This window comes from Xenopus tropicalis, chromosome 6 (assembly GCF_000004195.4).
Source record: "Xenopus tropicalis strain Nigerian chromosome 6, UCB_Xtro_10.0, whole genome shotgun sequence".
Taxonomy (NCBI): domain Eukaryota; kingdom Metazoa; phylum Chordata; class Amphibia; order Anura; family Pipidae; genus Xenopus; species Xenopus tropicalis.
This window is the reverse complement of record NC_030682.2, coordinates 6,326,299-6,346,796: the sequence shown is the minus strand read 5'-3', so window position 1 is coordinate 6,346,796 and position 20,498 is coordinate 6,326,299. Positions and strand designations below refer to the sequence as shown.

Genomic DNA, 20,498 nt, shown 5'->3' with positions numbered 1-20,498 from the left:
AGGCAGGCAGGTAGATAGGTAGGCAGGCAGGTAGATAGGTAGGCAGGCAGGTAGATAGATAGGTAGGCAGGCAGGTAGGCAGATAGGTAGGTAGGCAGGCAGGCAGGTAGGTACCTAATAAATACCAAAGCCAGGGAGGCTACATGACTGGCTTTTTATTGGAAGCGATCATCCTTCCTCCAAATAACTAATTTAACCATGTAAATGCCAGTAGCTGCAGTCACCCCCCCCATCTATATCCCCGCAGGCTTATTAGCACTCACATAGCTCAGTCAGTCACTGAACCCAAACTCCCATCAGCCCCAGTAAGAACCCCAGGGGAATCCCATCTCTCACACAGTAATAACCCATTAACAAAAGGCCGATTCCCTGTACTTCCTGCTTCAGGGTTGCTCTCTTTCCCATAGTCACACAGGGCTTGGCTTTCAACCACGGGAAAGAGAACAGCCCAGGGGCACAAAGTCTCATCTCTCTACTTATATAAAAGCACTAGGGGGGGGGGGGGGGCAGAGACTGGATTCACTCACCCAGGGGGAGTTTCCTTGTAGAATTAAAACAAAACCTCTAAAGGGGTGGGTTTACCTTTAAGTTAACTTTTAGTGTGTTATAGATTTGCAGATTGTAAGTAACTTTTTAATTGGTCTTCATTATTTATTTCTTATAGTTTTTGATCTGCCTTTTTCTTCTAACTCTTTGCAGCTTTCAAATGGGGGTCACTGACCCCGGCAGCCAAACCCTATTGCTCTGTGAGGCTCCAGTTTTATTGTTGGTGTTACATTTTGTAATTTGTTTTCCTATTCAGGTCAAGTAATAAAAAATGAAGACCAATTGCAAATTGTCTCAGAATATCACTCTCTATATCATAATAAAAGTTAACTTGGAAGGTTAACAACCCGTTTAAACTATGTTTTTCTGGCTCCCTCTTCCATGGACCAATCAGGATCACCCTGTATCACATTAAGGGAAAGGTCTCTATTAGTGTATCTAGTATAAATAAATGTAAAGCAACTGGACTTGTTAAGTAATCATTGAAGACGTTTCACTACTCATCCGAGCAGCTTGGAAGTCCAGTTGCTTTACATTTATTTATACTAGATATACCATGACCTTGATGAATAAAACTCTTCATAGTCATGTCTCTATCAGTGGTTGGTATCTATAAGGCCATAGCAACTGAACACAAGTAATAATTTAATGGTAATGGTGTTTGGACAGATGTTGCTTCTGGGTGAATCTCTTCCCGCACTCGTTGCACTGATAGGGTTTTTCCCCGGTGTGCCGGCGCAAGTGCCGGACGAGGTTGGGTTTCTGGCTGAAGCACTTGCCGCAGGACGGGCACTGGAAGGGCCGCTCCCCGGTGTGGGTGCGCTGATGGATAATGAGGGCCGACCACCATGTAAAGTTCTTGCCGCACTCGGTGCAGGCGTAGGGTTTCTCCCCAGTGTGTCTCCGCTGGTGAATGTTGAAGGCCGACCACCAGCCGAAGCTTTTGCCGCACTGATCGCAGTGAAAGGGTTTCAGTTTTTGCTTCTGTAGAGGTCGGCCTTTCTCTTTCTTTATGGCTAAGGTCGGACTTTTCCCCGGCGAAAGCCTCTTTCTCACTACCTTCTCACACTGCGGACATTTCTTCGGTTTCTTTCGGTTTCGTCGGTTTGGTAGGGCAAACATACCGGGGTGCAAGGTGATGCACAAGGGAGTCCTTCAGGGCTTACTGGCACATCACCCTTAGAGAGTCCTACCCCTGGGGTGCCAGCCACTTCCCAGCATGCCCCTCTCCTGCCCCCTCATGTGTAGCTGCTATGGATTAGTCTCATACAGGCCTGCAATACTTACACTTACCAGCAGAGGGAGACAGGGGGAAAGTACCAATTCCCTAGTTTGTTCCTTCACCTGCAGCAACTGGGGCTATGATCTCGCTGGGCACCACTAACCCACGGTACCACTGAGAGTAACCAGAACCCAACACCCCAGTAACCAGAACCCAACACCCCAGTAACCAGAACCCAACACCCCAGTAACCAGAACCCAACACCCCAGTAACCAGAACCCAACACCCCAGTAACCAGAACCCAATACCCCAGTAACCAGAACCCAACACCCCAGTAACCAGAACCCAACACCCCAGTAACCAGAACCCAATACCCCAGTAACCAGAACCCAATACCCTAGTAACCAGAACCCAATACCCTAGTAACCAGAACCCAATACCCCAGTAACCAGAACCCAACACCCCAGTAACCAGAACCCAATACCCCAGTAGACCCAATGTAGCAATGTTGATGTGTTACTGTTAAGGAGATTCAGACCCACATCTGCCCGCTCCTGTCTCTGCACCTTATACAGAAGGGGCAATCGCCTAGCGACACGGACGCACGAGTCCAGCCTTTCCATCAGGCAACGCAAATAAAAGCAAATACTTTGGGTTTCATTAGTTTTATTGTTCTTAATAGGCCGGCACTGTATCATATCAGCTTCACTCACTGCCCCAAAGAGCTTACAATCTAAACCGTATAGACAAGGCTCTTATTTGATGCAGACAAGAAATCAAATAACAGTTTAATGAAGAGTCTCGTCGCTCCACCCCTCGCCATGGAACTGTCTCGCCGCCGATGGATCCTTCACTCTCATAAGCACCAGCGCCGGGCCCAGGGCTGTAACAGAACCAACAGTTACACACAATCACCAATAGTAGCAAACGTTTATTGCTCTGTCAGTCAAACGGACCATAAGGACTATTTATACGCAAGTGTGTGAGAGTTCTATAACCTCCCCCTGGAGGGGGCAGCAGGAGGCCTCAAACCGTCTCAGGGCTGATCTGGCAAGTTCTACAGGAATGGGCAGGGCTACGGCAAACCCAGCCATGCTGGAAGACTTGCTCGAGGGACGCAGGGCAATAGGCAGATAATTAGCAGAACTATTCCTGCTACATTGTTTCATGAGTCAGAACTAGAACAGAAAAGGGACAGGTAGTTACCACTTTCAGCTCAAATATATTTATACAAGTTCAATTTTCTTTCATTGTGCAAAACATGCGCCGGCACACCGGGGAAAAACCCTATCAGTGCAACGAGTGCGGGAAGAGATTCACCCAGAAGCAACATCTGTCCAAACACCAAAATACTCACAGCCGAGGGGGAGGAGATCTCAGGAAGGGGCCGCGGGCTCGGAAAAGGATAACTGCCAGGACAGAACTTCCAAGGCGCTTGGATTCCGAGAATCTGTACAACGCTCTCCCCGCTACCGGGGGCTACAGCGACGCTTTACTGCGGCCGCCCAGCGAATCACATGCACTTCCCAAGCTGTTTTATTGCACTAAGCGACCGTCTTAGTGGCCGTATTCCCAGCGCCATCTACTGGGCAGTGAGCGCAACAGCAGGGAGGCAATTGTTACTAAATAGTTATTTTCTTAGAACTGATGTGCCCTTCTGCATAGAGAAATGGAAACCTCATGATGTCCACGTGTTTTTTGTTACCATTAAAGTATTACTTGTGTTCAGTTGCTATGGCCTTATAGATACCAACCACTGATAGAGACCTTTCTATATTACTGGGTGATGCTGATTGGTCCATGGAAGAGGGAGCCATGTCTTCAGTATCCTCCAATAACAGAAAGTGGGAGGTGACAGTTGTTTTTGCAGAGAAGTTACGCCACTGTCCCAAAGCCCACTTTTTGGAGAAATTAATAAAGCGCCATATTGTTTAGGAATGGCAGTTGGTAGGAGAGCTTGCAGTGCAACAGAAAAACATACACTATAAAGGGGTTAACTTTTAGTATGATGTAGAGAGTAATATCCTGAGACAATTTGCAATTGGTCTTCATTTTTTATTATTTGTACTTTTTTAGTTACTTTCCTTCTTGTTCAGCAGCTCTACAGTTTGGAGTTTCAGCAGCTATCTGGTTGCTAGGGTCCAAATGACCTTATCGACCAGGGAGCAGTTTGAATGAGAGACTGGTAAATGAATAGAAAACAAATTACAAAATGTAACAATAACAATAAAACTGGAACCTCACGGAGCAATAGTTTCTGGCTGTCGGGGTCAGTGACCCCCATTTGAACGCTGCAAAGAGTTAGAAGAAAAAGGCAAACAGATGAAAAGCTATAAGAAATAAATAATGAAGACCAATTGAAAAGTTACTTAGAATAGGCAAATCTATAACACACTAAAAGTTAACTTAAAGGTAAACCCACCCCTTTAGAGATTTGTTTTAACTCCCCCTGGGTGAGTGAATCCAGTCTCTGCCCCCCCAGTGCTTTTATTTAAGTAGAGAGACTTTGTGCCCCTGGGCTGTTCTCTTTCCCATGGTTGGAAGCCAAGCCCTGTGTGACTATGGGAAAGAGAGCAACCCTGAAGCAGGAAGTACAGGGAATCGGCCTTTTGTTAATGGGTTATTACTGTGTGAGAGATGGGATTCCCCTGGGGTTCTTACTGGGGCTGATGGGAGTTTGGGTTCAGTGACTGACTGAGCTATGTGAGTGCTAATAAGCCTGCGGGGATATAGATGGGGGGGGGGGGGGGGGTGACTGCAGCTACTGGCATTTTCATGGTTAAATTAGTTATTTGGGGGAAGGATGATCACTTCCAATAAAAAGCCAGTCCTGCAGCCTCCCTGGCTTTGGTATTTATTAGGTACCTACCTGCCTGCCTACCTATCTACTTGCCTGCCTGCCTACCTATCTACCTGCCTGCCTACCTATCTACCTATCTACTTTCCTGCCTGTCTACCTGCCTGCCTTCCTACCTATCTACCTGCCTGCCTACCTATCTACCTACCTATCTGCCTTCCTGGCTACCTGTCTGCCTGCCCGCCTGCCTGCCTGCCTACCTGCCTACCTATCTATCTACCTACCTGCCTGCCTGCCTACCTACCTATCTACCTACCTATCTGCCTTCCTGGCTACCTGTCTGCCTGCCTGCCTACCTACCTGCCTACCTATCTATCTACCTACCTGCCTACCTACCTACCTGCCTGCATGCTACCTACCTGCCTGCCTGCCTATAGGTAATAAAACTGCATGGACTGTATGCACACAAATCAGCACTGTCCCTTTAAATTAACTGTGCGCCCAACCCCTATGGTTTTTAAACCACTTTCTAGGCGCCATTGTACCTGGGTCCTTGCTGTCCCCCCCCCCCCCCGGAGTGACAGTGGAATATAAATCCAGTGCAAGGTGCATAGGGCAGTGCCACGTACACAAGGGGCTCCATTGCAGTCTGCACCCTTCAGCGGTCGCCAGCTGGATGACACAAAATTTGGTGGGGGGGCATCTGCCTTCCTGCCCCCCAGGAATACAGCATTGCTGGGCACAGGTGGTGCAGTATTCACGGGGCAAAGACCAGTGGCTATTCTGCAAAGTGATGGGCAGGGGCAAACGTGCAAATAACGTGATGGTTTTGTAGTTTTTGGTGTTTGCACCCTCCCTGTAAATGAGGCTTGCTGCCACTTCCTGGTTCTGGCGAGCAGAAGAGAACAGTTTGCCAGTTCACACTCAATAGGACACTTGATACAGTTAATAAAACCCTTCAGATTGTGTAAGTGTGCACTCACAGGGCTGGTTGCCCCACTGCAGGTACCTGGCAGGTAGCAGCAACCAATCTGCTTTGGTTTCCTAAAGTGTAGGCTGATCAGAGCTTAGTACTGATTGGTTGATCTGGGTAACTGCACTGGTGCGTCTGGGTTAGTCAATCAAACTCATAGTCCACTCTTTTAGTATCAGGCTCTAGGGAGCTCCTCCACAGAGCACAGAGACCAGTACCCCGAGATAAGTACAGGGGTTGCACCACAAGGGCTATTCCCCACCCCCTTTAGGCTCACAGTGCAATGTAACCCCTCCCTCACCTTGTTCTATTGTGAAGTGATGCATTCTGGGACCTGAATTCCCTCTGCTTTCCAGACAATCCCACCCACAATGGAAAGCAGAGGGACTTCCCAGAATGCATTACTTCACAATAGCACAAGGTGAGGGAGGGGTTACATTGCACTGTGAGCCTAAAGGGGGTGGGGAATAGCCCTTGTGGTGCAACCCCTGTACTTATCTCGGGGTACTGGTCTGTTCTCTGTGCCCCCCACAATAACTCCTGCCTTGTGCACCCCCAACGCAACTTAATGGCACCCTAGTGCTACAACCAATGGGTGCTCCAGAAAAGTCTTTACTTTTCTGCAAATGTCCCCCTTGCTCATATTATACAGCAATGGGCTACTTTATGGCTATTGTCAGCTGTTAGAATATGGTTTGGGTAATAATTTGATGTTTGGGACAGTACCTCACTAGCTGAAGGTTGGCCAAACATGGGCCAATGGGCCGAGCCAGCAGCTTATCGGCCCGTGTATGCAGCCCTCACACAGACTTGGCTAATATCTGCCTGAAAATTGGGCAGATGTTGATTGAGAAGGTTTGTAAATCCCATCGGGACAAGGAGCAACTTGGCTCACTCCAACGGCTTGCACCCCATCAATGTGATCTGATTGTTGGCCCAAGGGCTGAATGATCACATAAATCCAATATCCAAGATGGGCCTATCTGCTCATTTAGTGACCGTGCCAAACGAGTGTAGCATATGGCCAGCTTAAGGGCTTAGGAAGGAGCGGTTGGACTGGTAACATTAATTATATGGGGCAAAAGACCAGTAACAGGGTGCCCAGGGAGTTATGGTTATCCCCAGGCAATTACCCAGCCATCTCTCTGGCAATGACACCTCGTGTAAAGGTTATATTGGCTGACCAACCATAATCAAGGCACAATGGGGGTTTCACTGGCAGTGGGTCATTGGTTGCCCCTTCCCCTCACTATCATGTACCAGCCACAGGCTCACCTAGGTGGCATCCATCTTGGCACAGTCCATTATAATGGGATTACGTGCAGCTGGTACCTGTCTCCGGTATTGATACCACCCAGAGAAACATGGAAGGGTGGAACCCACCTGAGCAGAAAGAGTGTTTCTTAGGGTTGGAATGGGGGGAGCTGAGTGATGGGAGATCTCATGGCACCCCCATGTTACTGGTACGGCCTGGTGCCCCCGAGAGGCAGTGGCATAAATACCAGCAGTGTGATTGTACCCAGCCATGATAACCGCAGCCATGATAACACATCGGGGGGACATCATGCACTCGGGCTCAGCCATCTTACATTAGTATCCAGGCCAACAGTTACCTACCAGGTGTCTCTACAGCGGTGCCACCCTGCTCCCCCTCCGACACCAATACCACTCCCTCAATGGGTTCTATAAACCCATTTTTGTTTCTCTGCAGCAGCAGCCAGGGTGTAGTTGTACAACACCATCTCCTTTCCTCCACCACTTGGGGAGGGTCCATCTGGCTGAGAGGGTCCAGTTTGACTCCATGTTCTACCATCCTTAGCTGGAAAGGCTTTGTGGGTTACTTTCACTTATTTATTTGGAGGGTTAGATTCTTAAGGTTAACTAAGAGAATTCCCATGAAATAGTTGATATTAGCCGCCCATCACCCTCAGTGGGAAGAGGGGAGCAAAGGCCTGACCTTGTGTCTTAGGAGAAGGGGTCCAACCTGATCTGCAAGGTGTTCTGCCCAGGGAATCCCAATGCTCAACCCCACTACTCCGAGTCCCCTGAGTGCCTGCACCCTTAATTGGGTGTTTTGCACTGAATTCCCCCTCAGCAACAACCCCTGTGGGGCAAAATAACTCATTGATCCCCATGAGCAGGAAGTTTTGGAAACACAGAAACATGAAAAAAAAAGAATCAAACTGACTATTGTTAAACAATTTTATTGAACATTTGCCATAATATGGGGGATATAGTGAAAAACAGCAACATCCGTATCTGTGCTTGTTGGCATTAGAGTCATGCCCAACATGGCTAAGGGAAGGCAATAGAGTCATGCCCAACATAGCTAAGGGAAGGCAATAGAGTCATGCCCAACATGGCTAAGGGAAGGCATTAGAGTCATGCCCAACATGGCTAAGGGAAGGCAATAGAGTCATGCCCAACATAGCTAAGGGAAGGCATTAGAGTCATGCCCAACATGGCTAAGGGAAGGCATTAGAGTCATGCCCAACATGGCTAAGGGAAGGCATTAGAGTCATGCCCAACATGGCTAAGGGAAGGCATTAGAGTCATGCCCAACATGGCTAAGGGAAGGCATTAGAGTCATGCCCAACATGGCTAAGGGAAGGCATTAGAGTCATGCCCTACATGGCTAAGGGAAGGCATTAGAGTCATGCCCAACATGGCTAAGGGAAGACATTAGAGTCAGGCCCAACATGGCTGAGGGAAGGCATTAGAGTCAGGCCCAACATGGCTAAGGGAAGGCATTAGAGTTAGGCCCAACATGGCTAAGGGAAGGCATTAGAGTCAGGCCCTACATGGCCAAGGGAAGACCTGGTTCCCCTGAACTGATTTTGGGGTTGCCCAGGACAATTAACTTGCATATCTTGGCCTTGGCCCGCTTTTCTGCTCATTTCTCGGTCCTTGCTTTCTTCCATCTTGGAAAGGCACTTGGCTTGGCCTCCTTACAATCGGTGATGCCTCAGGGACCGGTTTCATGGGGGGTGAGGTTCTGCTGCAGATCCGCATGGAGGATCATATACTTATCGGCAATTCTGGCTACGGCTTCTGGCGTTGGGGGGTTTTGCATAGAAGTCACCCTTCCCTGTACCTCAGGGGGGCACCGAGTGAGCAGTTGTTCCACCACCATCAGGTTGGCGCATTGCTCAATCGTCTGCACTTCACAGGCCGCCATCCACCTATTATAGTGGCACAGAAGGTTCTGATAAAAAGCCGTGAAGGGTTGATCATCCTGACGTTGGACGGTTCGGAACTTGATCCGATGGGTCTCCGGGGTGATTCCGTAGAACCTTAAAATTTCTGCCTTTACAAAATCATAATCGCGCTTGTGTTCTTGTGGGACGGACAGGCAGACGTCCAGCACTTTGCCCTTCAGTTTGCCACATAAATACTTGACCCATTGGGATTTGGGCAGTTGATGGAAGGTGGAACGGCACTCGAATAAATCCAGGAAATCCAAGATGCTTTCATTGTCCGTGGACCAATGTTGAAGCAGAAAGGCATCTGTATTTTTATCTGTTATGGGTGGGGGAGGGCATCTGTCCAGTCTGGGCTGAGAAGCCGGTTCCGGATGGAGATGAAGATGATCGTCTGCAATTTGGGCAGCCTGATACGGGGAGCAGCCCTTGTGCTTTAGAACCTTCTGCCGGACTATAGCCGGACACTTCTGGAGCAGTTGCTCCAACACCAGAGGCCGATAGCAGTCCTTGAATTGCTTTATGTCGGAGGCCTCCATCCAGCGGTCATAGCGGTAATGGAGTCTCTGGTAGAAGCTGTTGAACGTTTCTCCTGCCTCCAGCGCCATATCTCGGAACTTGACGCGGTGTATCTCGGGCTCACCGTCGTACGGTTTCAGCAAGGCAGCCTTTATGGCTGGGTAATCGCAGCAGGCACCCATGGGCACATCGCCGTAGCACCCCATCGCCTTGCTCTTGAGCGCGTTGGGCAGATAGAAGACCCGGTCTGGTTCCGGCACGTTGCACATGGCACAGAGTTTCTCAAAATTCAGCAGGACCCAATCGGTATCTTCACTCACATCCTGGAACTGAGGGAAATGCTCCTGAGAAAATGGCGTTGGTGATAATGAGCTGCTCCTATTGTAACGTAGCTGCATTTGGGCCTTCTCCAGATTGGCCAATCTGTTGTGCTGGCGGACCTCCATCAGTCTGTGGTGCCACTGGTTCTGCGCCTCTATTCCCTGCTTAAACAGATCTCCTACCAGCCTCAGGAACTACTCACTCCCTACTGAGGCTGAGTGGGTTTGGAACAGTTGGTCTAGGAGGGCACCCATCTGTGAGAGAGGCCCGGTGTCTTCAGCCTGATGGCAGGGAGGTGCCATGATGGGGCATAAGGAACTGTGCTTGTCTGTAGGCACCGGAGCTTTGGTTGGGCACCTCTGTAATGGGGCATTTTTGGGGTCTGCAAGCAAATTCCTATCACTGCTGCTTGGAGGCAAATTCATATCACTGCTGCTTGGAGGCAAATTCATATCACTGCTGCTTGGAGGCAAATTAATATCACTGCTGCTTGGAGGCAAATTCATATCACTGCTGCTTGGAGGCAAATTCATATCACTGCTGCTTGGAGGCAAATTCATATCACTGCTGCTTGGAGGCAAATTAATATCACTGCTGCTTGGAGGCAAATTCATATCACTGCTGCTTGGAGGCAAATTCATATCACTGCTGCTTGGAGGCAAATTCATATCACTGCTGCTTGGGGCAAATTAATATCACTGCTGCTTGGAGGCAAATTCATATCACTGCTGCTTGGAGGCAAATTCATATCACTGCTGCTTGGAGGCAAATTCATATCACTGCTGCTTGGGGGCAAATTCATATCACTGCTGCTTGGAGGCAAATTAATATCACTGCTGCTTGGAGGCAAATTCATATCACTGCTGCTTGGAGGCAAATTCATATCACTGCTGCTTGGAGGCAAATTCATATCACTGCTGCTTGGAGGCAAATTCATATCACTGCTGCTTGGAGGCAAATTAATATCACTGCTGCTTGGAGGCAAATTCATATCACTGCTGCTTGGAGGCAAATTCATATCACTGCTGCTTGGAGGCAAATTCATATCACTGCTGCTTGGAGGCAAATTCATATCACTGCTGCTTGGAGGCAAATTCATATCACTGCTGCTTGGAGGCAAATTAATATCACTGCTGCTTGGAGGCAAATTCATATCACTGCTGCTTGGAGGCAAATTAATATCACTGCTGCTTGGAGGCAAATTCATATCACTGCTGCTTGGGAGGCAAATTCATATCACTGCTGCTTGGAGGCAAATTCATATCACTGCTGCTTGGAGGCAAATTCATATCACTGCTGCTTGGAGGCAAATTCATATCACTGCTGCTTGGAGGCAAATTAATATCACTGCTGCTTGGAGGCAAATTCATCATCACTGCTGCTTGGAGGCAAATTCATATCACTGCTGCTTGGAGGCAAATTCATATCACTGCTGCTTGGAGGCAAATTCATATCACTGCTGCTTGGAGGCAAATTCATATCACTGCTGCTTGGAGGCAAATTCATATCACTGCTGCTTGGAGGCAAATTCATATCACTGCTGCTTGGAGGCAAATTCATATCACTGCTGCTTGGAGGCAAATTCATATCACTGCTGCTTGGAGGCAAATTCATATCACTGCTGCTTGGAGGCAAATTCATATCACTGCTGCTTGGAGGCAAATTCAATATCACTGCTGCTTGGAGGCAAATTCATATCACTGCTGCTTGGAGGCAAATTCATCAATTATATCACTGCTGCTTGGAGGCAAATTCATATCACTGCTGCTTGGAGGCAAATTCATATCACTGCTGCTTGAGGCAAATTCATATCACTGCTGCTTGGGGGCAAATTCATATCACTGCTGCTTGGGGCAAATTCATATCACTGCTGCTTGGAGGCAAATTAATATCACTGCTGCTTGGAGGCAAATTCATATCACTGCTGCTTGGAGGCAATTAATATCACTGCTGCTTGGAGGCAAATTCATATCACTGCTGCTTGGAGGCAAATTCATATCACTGCTGCTTGGGGCAAATTAATATCACTGCTGCTTGGGAGGCAAATTCATATCACTGCTGCTTGGAGGCAATTCATATCACTGCTGCTTGGGGGCAAATTAATATCACTGCTGCTTGGAGGCAAATTCATATCACTGCTGCTTGGAGGCAAATTCATATCACTGCTGCTTGGAGGCAAATTCATATCACTGCTGCTTGGGGGCAAATTCATATCACTGCTGCTTGGAGGCAAATTCATATCACTGCTGCTGGGGGCAAATTAATATCACTGCTGCTTGGAGGCAAATTCATATCACTGCTGCTTGGGGGCAAATTAATATCACTGCTGCTTGGAGGCAAATTCATATCACTGCTGCTTGGGGGCAAATTCATATCACTGCTGCTTGGAGGCAAATTCATATCACTGCTGCTTGGGGGCAAATTAATATCACTGCTGCTTGGAGGCAAATTCATATCACTGCTGCTTGGAGGCAAATTCATATCACTGCTGCTTGGAGGCAAATTAAATATCACTGCTGCTTGGAGGCAAATTAATATCACTGCTGCTTGGAGGCAAATTCATATCACTGCTGCTTGGGGGCAAATTCATATCACTGCTGCTTGGAGGCAAATTCATATCACTGCTGCTTGGGGCATCATCCCTTGGAGCAAATTCATATCACTGCTGCTTGGGGGCAAATTAATATCACGCTGCTTGGAGGCAAATTCATATCACTGCTGCTTGGAGGCAAATTCATATCACTGCTGCTTGGGGGCAAAATTCATATCACTGCTGCTTGGAGGCAAATTCATATCACTGCTGCTTGGGGGCAAATTCATAATCACTGCTGCTTGGAGGCAAATTCATATCACTGCTGCTTGGGGGGCAAATTAATATCACTGCTGCTTGGAGGCAAATTCATATCACTGGCTGCTTGGAGGCAAATTCATATCACTGCTGCTTGGAGGCAAATTAATATCACTGCTGCTTGGAGGCAAATTCATATCACTGCTGCTTGGAGGCAAAATTCATATCACCTGCTGCTTGGGGGCAAATTCATATCACTGCTCTTGGGGCAATGGGGAATTCAGCTGGGCATTACCAGTAGCTGTTGGTAACAGCACATCTTTAAGGGGTATAGACATATCCAGGAGTCTGTAAACTAATTCAAAAACTTCCCAATCGGGGCCAATATCCCAATCGCCCGCCTGGTTTATTTTGGCCATTGCCCCCACGTTGCTGCCCAGCGGGGAATCCACACCGTCACTCACCCTCCTCTGCTGCTACTCGGCAGTTGGGTTAGTTGGGTTTGAAAAGCTGCTGCTGGTTAACTGCCAGGGCTGAGTTCAGCTAATAGGCCTGCTCTTATTGGCCAAGGCTTGATACTGTGTGAGGCACTTCCTGGTATGGGATGCCCACTCTGCCCACTCTGAATACTTACAGCTGTGTAATGATGGGGCAGGGGCTATAGAATCAATAGGCCTCTATACTGACTGACTGCTGATTGGGCAAGGAACGGTCACTGATAGTCAGGTCTGGGCACTGAACAAAAATAAAAATTATTTCCTGTACAGATATACCATTTCATCCATCTTTTACATGTACAGGTATCGGACCCCTTATCCAGAAAGTTCCGAATTATGGAAAGGCTATCTCCCATAGACTCCATTTTAACCAAATAATTTACATTTTTAAAAATGATTTCCCTTTTCTCTGTAATAATAAAACAGTACCTGTACTTGATCCCAACTAAGATATAATTACCCCTTATTGGGGGCAGAACAGCCCTATTGGGTTTATTTCATGGTTAAATGATTCCCTTTTCTCTGTAATAATAAAACAGTACCTGTACTTGATCCCAACTAAGATATAATTACCCCTTATTGGGGCAGAACAGCCCTATTGGGTTTATTTCATGGTTAAATGATTCCCTTTTCTCTGTAATAATAAAACAGTACCTGTACTTGATCCCAACTAAGATATAATTACCCCTTATTGGGGCAGAACAGCCCTATTGGGTTTATTTAATGGTTAAATGATTCCCTTTTCTCTGTAATAATAAAACAGTACCTGTACTTGATCCCAACTAGGATATAATTACCCCTTATTGGGGCAGAACAGCCCTATTGGGTTTATTCAAAATTTAAATGATTTTTAGCAGATTAAAGTTATGCAGATCCAAATTACAGAAAGATCCCTTATCCGGAAAACCCCAGGTCCTGAGCATTCTGCATAACAGGTCCCATACCTGTACAAGTATTTTCATTAAAGCAGAGATCCCGCTATTGGGGTGAGTTGGCCCAATGCCTAATGGGGCACAGGGTGCTGTGACTGGTGATTATATGGTTTCTGGGATATAAGCAGTTAATACCCCCAGGGCAGTTCTACCCAGTGTGGGGCCCATGTATCTGGCTCCCCCCCCCATCCCTATACCCAGCCCATAGCCATACGGATACTGACATGTGAGTGACGTCCCGGTAACGACAGCTACGAGCAAAGGAAAGCGACAGTCAGTAAAGCAGCTCAGTGCCACTATCAGTGGGGGGCACAGGGGCCCACGTGCAACACAGTTCTATGGGGGGGGGGAAGCTACAGGAGGCAGAAGGGTTCCTGGGCAGTAAGGGAACTGGGATACACAGTATGGGGGGGGGCACAGACCCCCTGGCACTGCCTGTATTTCCCCTCAATGTTGCTGACCCCCCAGCACAGCAGCCGGAGCAGCGACCGTCAGAGGAAACTTGATCTGGGCCTCTGTTTTGACCGGGGCAGTTACTGGGCGCCACTAACTGCCCCCCCACTGTCCCACTACTGGCACCCCCACTGTCCCACTACTGCCCCCATCCACCTGCCCCACTTGTCCCAATACTGCCCCCCCACTGTCCCACTACTGCCCCCCCCACTGTCCCTACTACTGCCCCACTGTCCCACTACTGCCCCCCCACTGTCCCACTACTGCCCCCACTGGGGCAGTAGTGGGGCAGTGGGGGGGCAGTAGTGGGACAGTGGGGGGGCAGTAGTGGACAGTGGGGGGGGGCAGTAGTGGGACAGTGGGGGGCAGTAGTGGGACAGTGGGAGGGCAGTAGTGGGACAGTGGGGGCAGTAGTGGAGTGGGACAGTGGGGGGGGGCAGTGAGTGTGGAGCAAGTGGGGGGGCAGTAGTGGGGGACAGTGGGAGGGCAGTAGTGGGACAGTGGGGGCAGTAGTGGGACAGTGGGGGGGGTCAGTAGTGGGACAGTGGGGGTGCTTGTAGTGGGACAGTGGGGGGCAGTAGTGGGCAGTGGGGGGGCAGTAGTGGACAGTGGGGGCAGTAGTGGGACAGTGGGGGGGGCAGTAGTGGGACAGTGGGGGGGCAGTAGTGGACAGTGGGGGGGCAGTAGTGGGACAGTGGGGGGGCAGTAGTGGGACAGTGGGGGGGCAGTTAGTGGCGCCAGTAACTGCCCCGGTCAAACAGAGGCCCAGATCAAGTTTCCTCTGACGGTCGCTGCTCCGGCTGCTGTGCTGGGGGTCAGCAACATTGAGGGGAATACAGGCAGTGCCAGGGGGTCGTGCCCCCCCCCATACTGTGTATCCCAGTTCCCTTACTGCCCAGGAACCCTTCTGCCTCCTGTAGCTTCCCCCCCCATAGAACTGTGTTGCACGTGGGCCCCTGTGCCCCCACTGATAGTGGCACTGAGCTGCTTTACTGACTGTCGCTTTCCTTTGCTCGTAGCTGTCGTTACCGGACGTCACTCACATGTCAGTATCCGTATGGCTATGGGCTGGGTATAGGGATGGGGGGGAGCCAGATAACATGGGCCCACACTGGGTAGAACTGCCCTGGGGGTATTAACTGCTTATATCCCAGAAACCATATAATCACCAGTCACAGCACCTGTGCCCATTAGGCATTGGGCAACTCACCCAATAGCGGGATCTCTGCTTTAATGAAAATACTTGTACAGGTATGGGACCTGTTATGCAGAATGCTCAGGACCTGGGGTTTTCCGGATAAGGGATCTTTCTGTATTTGGATCTGCATAACTTTAATCTGCTAAAAATCATTTAAATTTTGAATAAACCCAATAGGCTGTTCTGCCCCAATAAGGGGTAATATATCCTAGTTGGGATCAAGTACAGGTACTGTTTTATTATTACAGAGAAAAGGGAATCATTTAACCATTAAATAAACCAATAGGGCTGTTCTGCCCCAATAAGGGGTAATTATATCTTAGTTGGGATCAAGTACAGGTACTGTTTTTATTATTACAGAGAAAGGGAATCATTTAACCATGAAATAAACCCAATAGGCTGTTCTGCCCAATAAGGGGTAATTATATCTTAGTTGGGATCAAGTACAGTACTGTTTTTATTATTACAGAGAAAAGGGAATCATTTAACCATGAAATAAACCCAATAGGGTTTTGCCCCCAATAAGGGTAATTATATCTTAGTTGGGATCAAGTACAGGTATGTTTTTATTATTACAGGAGAAAGGGAAATCATTTTTAAAAATGTAAATTATTTGGTTAAAATGGAGTCTATGGGAGATAGCCTTTCCATAATTCGGAACTTTCTGGATAAGGGGTCCGATACCTGTACATGTAAAGATGGATGAAATGGTATATCTGTACAGGAAATAATTTTTATTTTTGTTCAGTGCCCAGACCTGACTATCAGTGACCGTTCCTTGCCCAATCAGCAGTCAGTCAGTATAGAGGCCTATTGATTCTATAGCCCCTGCCCCATCATTACACAGCTGTAAGTTATTCAGAGTGGGCAGAGTGGGCATCCCATACCAGGAAGTGCCTCACACTATCAAGCCTTGGCCAATAAGAGCAGGCCTATTAGCTGAACTCAGCCCTGGCAGTTAACCAGCAGCAGCTTTTCAAACCCAACTAACCCAACTGCCGAGTAGCAGCAGAGGAGGGTGAGTGACGGTGTGGATTCCCGCTGGGCAGCAACGTGGGGGCAATGGCCAAAATAAACCAGGCGGGCGATTGGGATATTGGCCCGATTGGGAAGTTTTTGAATTAGTTTACAGACTCCTGGATATGTCTATACCCCTTAAAGATGTGCTGTTACCAACAGCTACTGGTAATGCCCAGCTGAATTCCCCATTGCCCCAGCAGCAGTGATTGAATTTGCCCCAAGCAGCAGTGATATGAATTTGCCTCCAAGCAGCAGTGATATGAATTTGCTCCAAGCACAGTGATATATTTGCCTCCAAGCAGCAGTGATAAATTTGCCTCCAAGCAGCAGTGATATGAATTTGCCTCCAAGCAGCATGATATAATTTGCCCCAACAGCGTGATATGAATTTGCTCCAAGCAGCAGTGATATGATTGCCCCAAGCAGCAGTGATATGAATTTGCCTCCAAGCAGCAGTGATATGAATTTGCCCCCGCAGCAGTGATATGAATTTGCCTCCAAGCAGCAGTGATATGAATTTGCCTCCAAGCAGCAGTGATATTAATTTGCCCCAAGCAGCAGTGATATGAATTTGCCTCCAAGCAGCAGTGATATGAATTTGCCCCCAAGCAGCAGTGATATGAATTTGCCTCCAAGCAGCAGTGATATGAATTTGCCCCAAGCAGCAGTGATATGAATTTGCCTCCAGCAGCAGTGATATAATTTGCTCAAGCAGCAGTGATATTAATTTGCCTCCAAGCAGCAGTGATATGATTTGCCTCCAAGCAGCAGTGATATGAATTTGCCTCAGCAAGCAGTGATTTAATTTGCCCCCAAGCAGCAGTGATATGATTTGCCTCCAAGCAGCAGTGATATGAATTTGCCCCAAGCAGCAGTGATATGAATTTGCCTCCAAGCAGCAGTGATATTAATTTGCCCCAAGCAGCAGTGATATGAATTTGCCTCCAAGCAGCAGTGATATTAATTTGCCCCAAGCAGCAGTGATATGAATTTGCCTCCAAGCAGCAGTGATATGAATTTGCCCCCAAGCAGCAGTGATATGAATTTGCCTCCAAGCAGCAGTGATATGAATTTGCCTCCAAGCAGCAGTGATATGAATTTGCCTCCAAGCAGCAGTGATATTAATTTGCCCCAAGCAGCAGTGATATGAATTTGCCTCCAAGCAGCAGTGATATGAATTTGCCTCCAAGCAGCAGTGATATTAATTTGCCCCAAGCAGCCAGTGATATGAATTTGCCTCCAAGCAGCAGTGATATGATTTGCCTCCAGCAGAGTGATATAATTTGCCTCCAAGCAGCAGTGATATGAATTTGCCTCCAAGCAGCAGTGATATAATTGCTCAACGCAGTGATAAATTTGCCAAGCCAGCTGATATGATTTGCCCAAGCAGCAGTGATATGAATTTGCCTCCAAGCAGCAGTGATATGAATTTGCCTCAAGCAGCAGTGATATGAATTTGCCTCCAAGCAGCAGTGATATGAATTTGCTCCAAGCAGCAGTGATATTAATTTGTCCTCCAAGCAGCAGTGATATGAATTTGCCTCCAAGCAGCAGTGATATTACTTTGCCTCAAGCAGCAGTGATATGAATTTGCTCCAAGCACAGTGATATGAATTTGCCTCCAAGCAGCAGTGATATGAATTTGCCTCAAGCAGCTGATAGAATTGCCTCCAAGCAGCAGTGATATGAATTTGCCTCCAAGCAGCAGTGATATGAATTTGCCTCCAAGCAGCAGTGATATGAATTTGCCTCCAAGCAGCAGTGATAAATTTGCCTCCAAGCAGCAGTGATATGAATTTGCCTCCAAGCAGCAGTGATATGAATTTGCCCCCAAGCAGCAGTGATATGAATTTGCTCCAAGCAGCAGTGATATTAAATTTGCCTCCAAGCAGCAGTGATATGAATTTGCCTCCAAGCAGCAGTGATATGAATTTGCCTCCAAGCAGCAGTGATATGAATTTGCCTCAAGCAGCAGTGATATGATTTGCCTCCAAGCAGCAGTGATATGATTTGCCCTCAAGCAGCAGTGATATTAATTTGCTCAAGCAGCAGTGATTATGAATTTGCCTCCAAGCAGCAGTGATATAATTTGCCTCAAGCAGCAGTGTATGAATTTGCCTCCAAGCAGCAGTGATATGAATTTGCCTCCAAGCAGCAGTGATATGAATTTGCTCCAAGCAGCAGTGATATGAATTTGCCTCCAAGCAGCAGTGTATGAATTTGCCTCAGCAGCAGTGATATTAATTGCCTCCAAGCAGCAGTGATATGAATTTGCCTCCAAGCAGCAGTGATATGAATTTGCTCCAAGCAGCAGTGATATGAATTTGCCTCCAAGCAGCAGTGATATGAATTTGCCTCCAAGCAGCAGTGATATAATTTGCCTCCAAGCAGCAGTGATATGAATTTGCCTCCCAGCAGCAGTGATATGAATTTGCCTCCAAGCAGCAGTGATATGAATTTGCCTCCAAGCAGCAGTGATAATGATTTGGCCTCAAGCAGCAGTGATATTAATTTGCCCCAAGCAGCAGTGATATGAATTTGCCTCCAAAGCAGCAGTGATATGAATTGCCTCCAAGCAGCAGTGATATGAATTTGCCTCCAAGCAGCAGTGATATTAATTTGCCCTCCAAGCAGCAGTGATATGAATTTGCCTCCAAGCAGCAGTGATATGAATTTGCCTCAAGCAGAGTGATATGATTTGCCTCCAAGCAGCAGTGATATTAATTTGCCTCCAAGCAGCAGTGATATGAATTTGCCTCCAAGCAGCAGTGATATGAATTTGCCTCAAGCAGCAGTGATAGGAATTTGCTTGCAGACCCCAAAAATGCCCCATTACAGAGGTGCCCAACCAAAGCTCCGGTGCCTACAGACAAGCACAGTTCCTTATGCCCCATCATGGCACCTCCCTGCCATCAGGCTGAAGACACCGGCCTCTCTCACAGATGGTGCCCTCCTAGACCAACTGTTCACAACCCACTCAGCCTCAGTAGGGAGTGAGTAGTTCCTGAGGCTGGTAGGAGATCTGTTTAAGCAGGGAATAGAGGCGCAGAACCAGTGGCACCACAGACTGATGGAGGTCCGCCAGCACAACAGATTGGCCAATCTGGAGAAGGCCCAAATGCAGCTACGTTACAATAGGAGCAGCTCATTATCACAACGCCATTTCTCAGGAGCATTTCCTCAGTTCCAGGATGTGAGTGAAGATACGATTGGGTCCTGCTGAATTTTGAGAAACTCTGTGCATGTGCAACGTGCCGGAACCAGACCGGGTCTTCTATCTGCCCAACGCGCTCAAGAGCAAGGCGATGGGGTGCTACGGCGATGTGCCCATGGGTGCCTGCCTGCGATTACCCAGCCATAAAGGCTGCCTTGCTGAAACCGTACGACGGTGAGCCCGAGATACACCGCGTCAAGTTCCGAGATATGGCGCTGGAGGCAGGAGAAACGTTCAACAGCTTCTCCAGAGACTCCATTACCGCTATGACCGCTGGATGGAGGCCTCCGACATAAAGCAATTCAAGGACTGCTATCGGCCTCTGGTGTTGAGCAACTGCTCCAGAAGTGTCCGGCTATAGTCCGCAGAAGGTTCTAAAGCACAAGGGCTGTCCCGTATCAGGCTGCCCAAATTGCAGACGATCATCTTCATCTCCATCCGGAACCGGCTTCTCAGCCCAGACTGACAGATGCCCTCCCCACCCATAACAGATAAAAATACAGATGCCTTTCTGCTTCAAATTGTCCACGGACAATGAAAGCATCTTGGATTTCCTGGATTTATTCGAGTGCCGTTCCACCTTCCATCAACTGCCCAAATCCCATGGGTCAAGTATTTATGTGGCAAACTGAAGGCAAAGTGCTGACGTCTGCCTGTCCGTCCCACAAGAACACAAGCGCGATTATGATTTTGTAAAGGCAGAAATTTTAAGGTTCTACGGAATCACCCCGGAGACCCATCGGATCAAGTTCCGAACCGTCCAACGTCAGGATGATCAACCCTTCACGGCTTTTTATCAAGAACATTCTGTGCCATAT

At 48.0% G+C, this 20,498-nt stretch overlaps 2 protein-coding genes, 1 long non-coding RNA gene, 3 other non-coding genes and 1 pseudogene across 6 annotated transcripts; 2 read left to right on the top strand and 5 right to left on the bottom strand.

The window, feature by feature from the left end:
- Positions 1-1,191: 1,191 nt before the first annotated feature.
- LOC101734722 (zinc finger protein 3-like) lies at positions 1,192-1,698 on the bottom strand. Its single transcript, XM_004920312.2, has one exon. It carries the CDS (start codon positions 1,666-1,668, stop codon positions 1,192-1,194), a length of 477 nt encoding a protein of 158 aa, XP_004920369.1. The 5' UTR covers positions 1,669-1,698.
- Positions 1,699-2,417: 719 nt separating this feature from the next.
- Positions 2,418-3,445, bottom strand: LOC108647839. The gene is made up of 2 exons (XR_001924707.2): positions 3,126-3,445; positions 2,418-2,651 (listed from the first exon to the last, which is right to left on the bottom strand). It is a non-coding gene; the product is annotated as an uncharacterized LOC108647839 (long non-coding RNA).
- LOC116411848 lies at positions 2,745-2,878 on the bottom strand. The gene has a single exon (XR_004223396.1). It is a non-coding gene; the product is annotated as a small nucleolar RNA SNORA9 (small nucleolar RNA).
- Positions 3,446-7,726: 4,281 nt separating the features above from the next.
- LOC116411649 lies at positions 7,727-10,053 on the bottom strand. Its single transcript, XM_031904383.1, has one exon. The coding sequence runs from the start codon at positions 9,701-9,703 to the stop codon at positions 8,504-8,506; it is 1,200 nt and encodes a 399-aa protein (XP_031760243.1). The 5' UTR covers positions 9,704-10,053; the 3' UTR covers positions 7,727-8,503.
- A 4,175-nt stretch (positions 10,054-14,228) lies between these two features.
- LOC116411833 lies at positions 14,229-14,366 on the bottom strand. The gene has a single exon (XR_004223381.1). It is a non-coding gene; the product is annotated as a small nucleolar RNA SNORA16B/SNORA16A family (small nucleolar RNA).
- A 612-nt stretch (positions 14,367-14,978) lies between these two features.
- Positions 14,979-15,089, top strand: LOC116411835. The gene has a single exon (XR_004223383.1). It is a non-coding gene; the product is annotated as a small nucleolar RNA SNORA16B/SNORA16A family (small nucleolar RNA).
- A 1,386-nt stretch (positions 15,090-16,475) lies between these two features.
- The window catches only part of LOC101730929, an 18,127-nt pseudogene continuing 14,104 nt past the window's right edge, over positions 16,476-20,498 (top strand).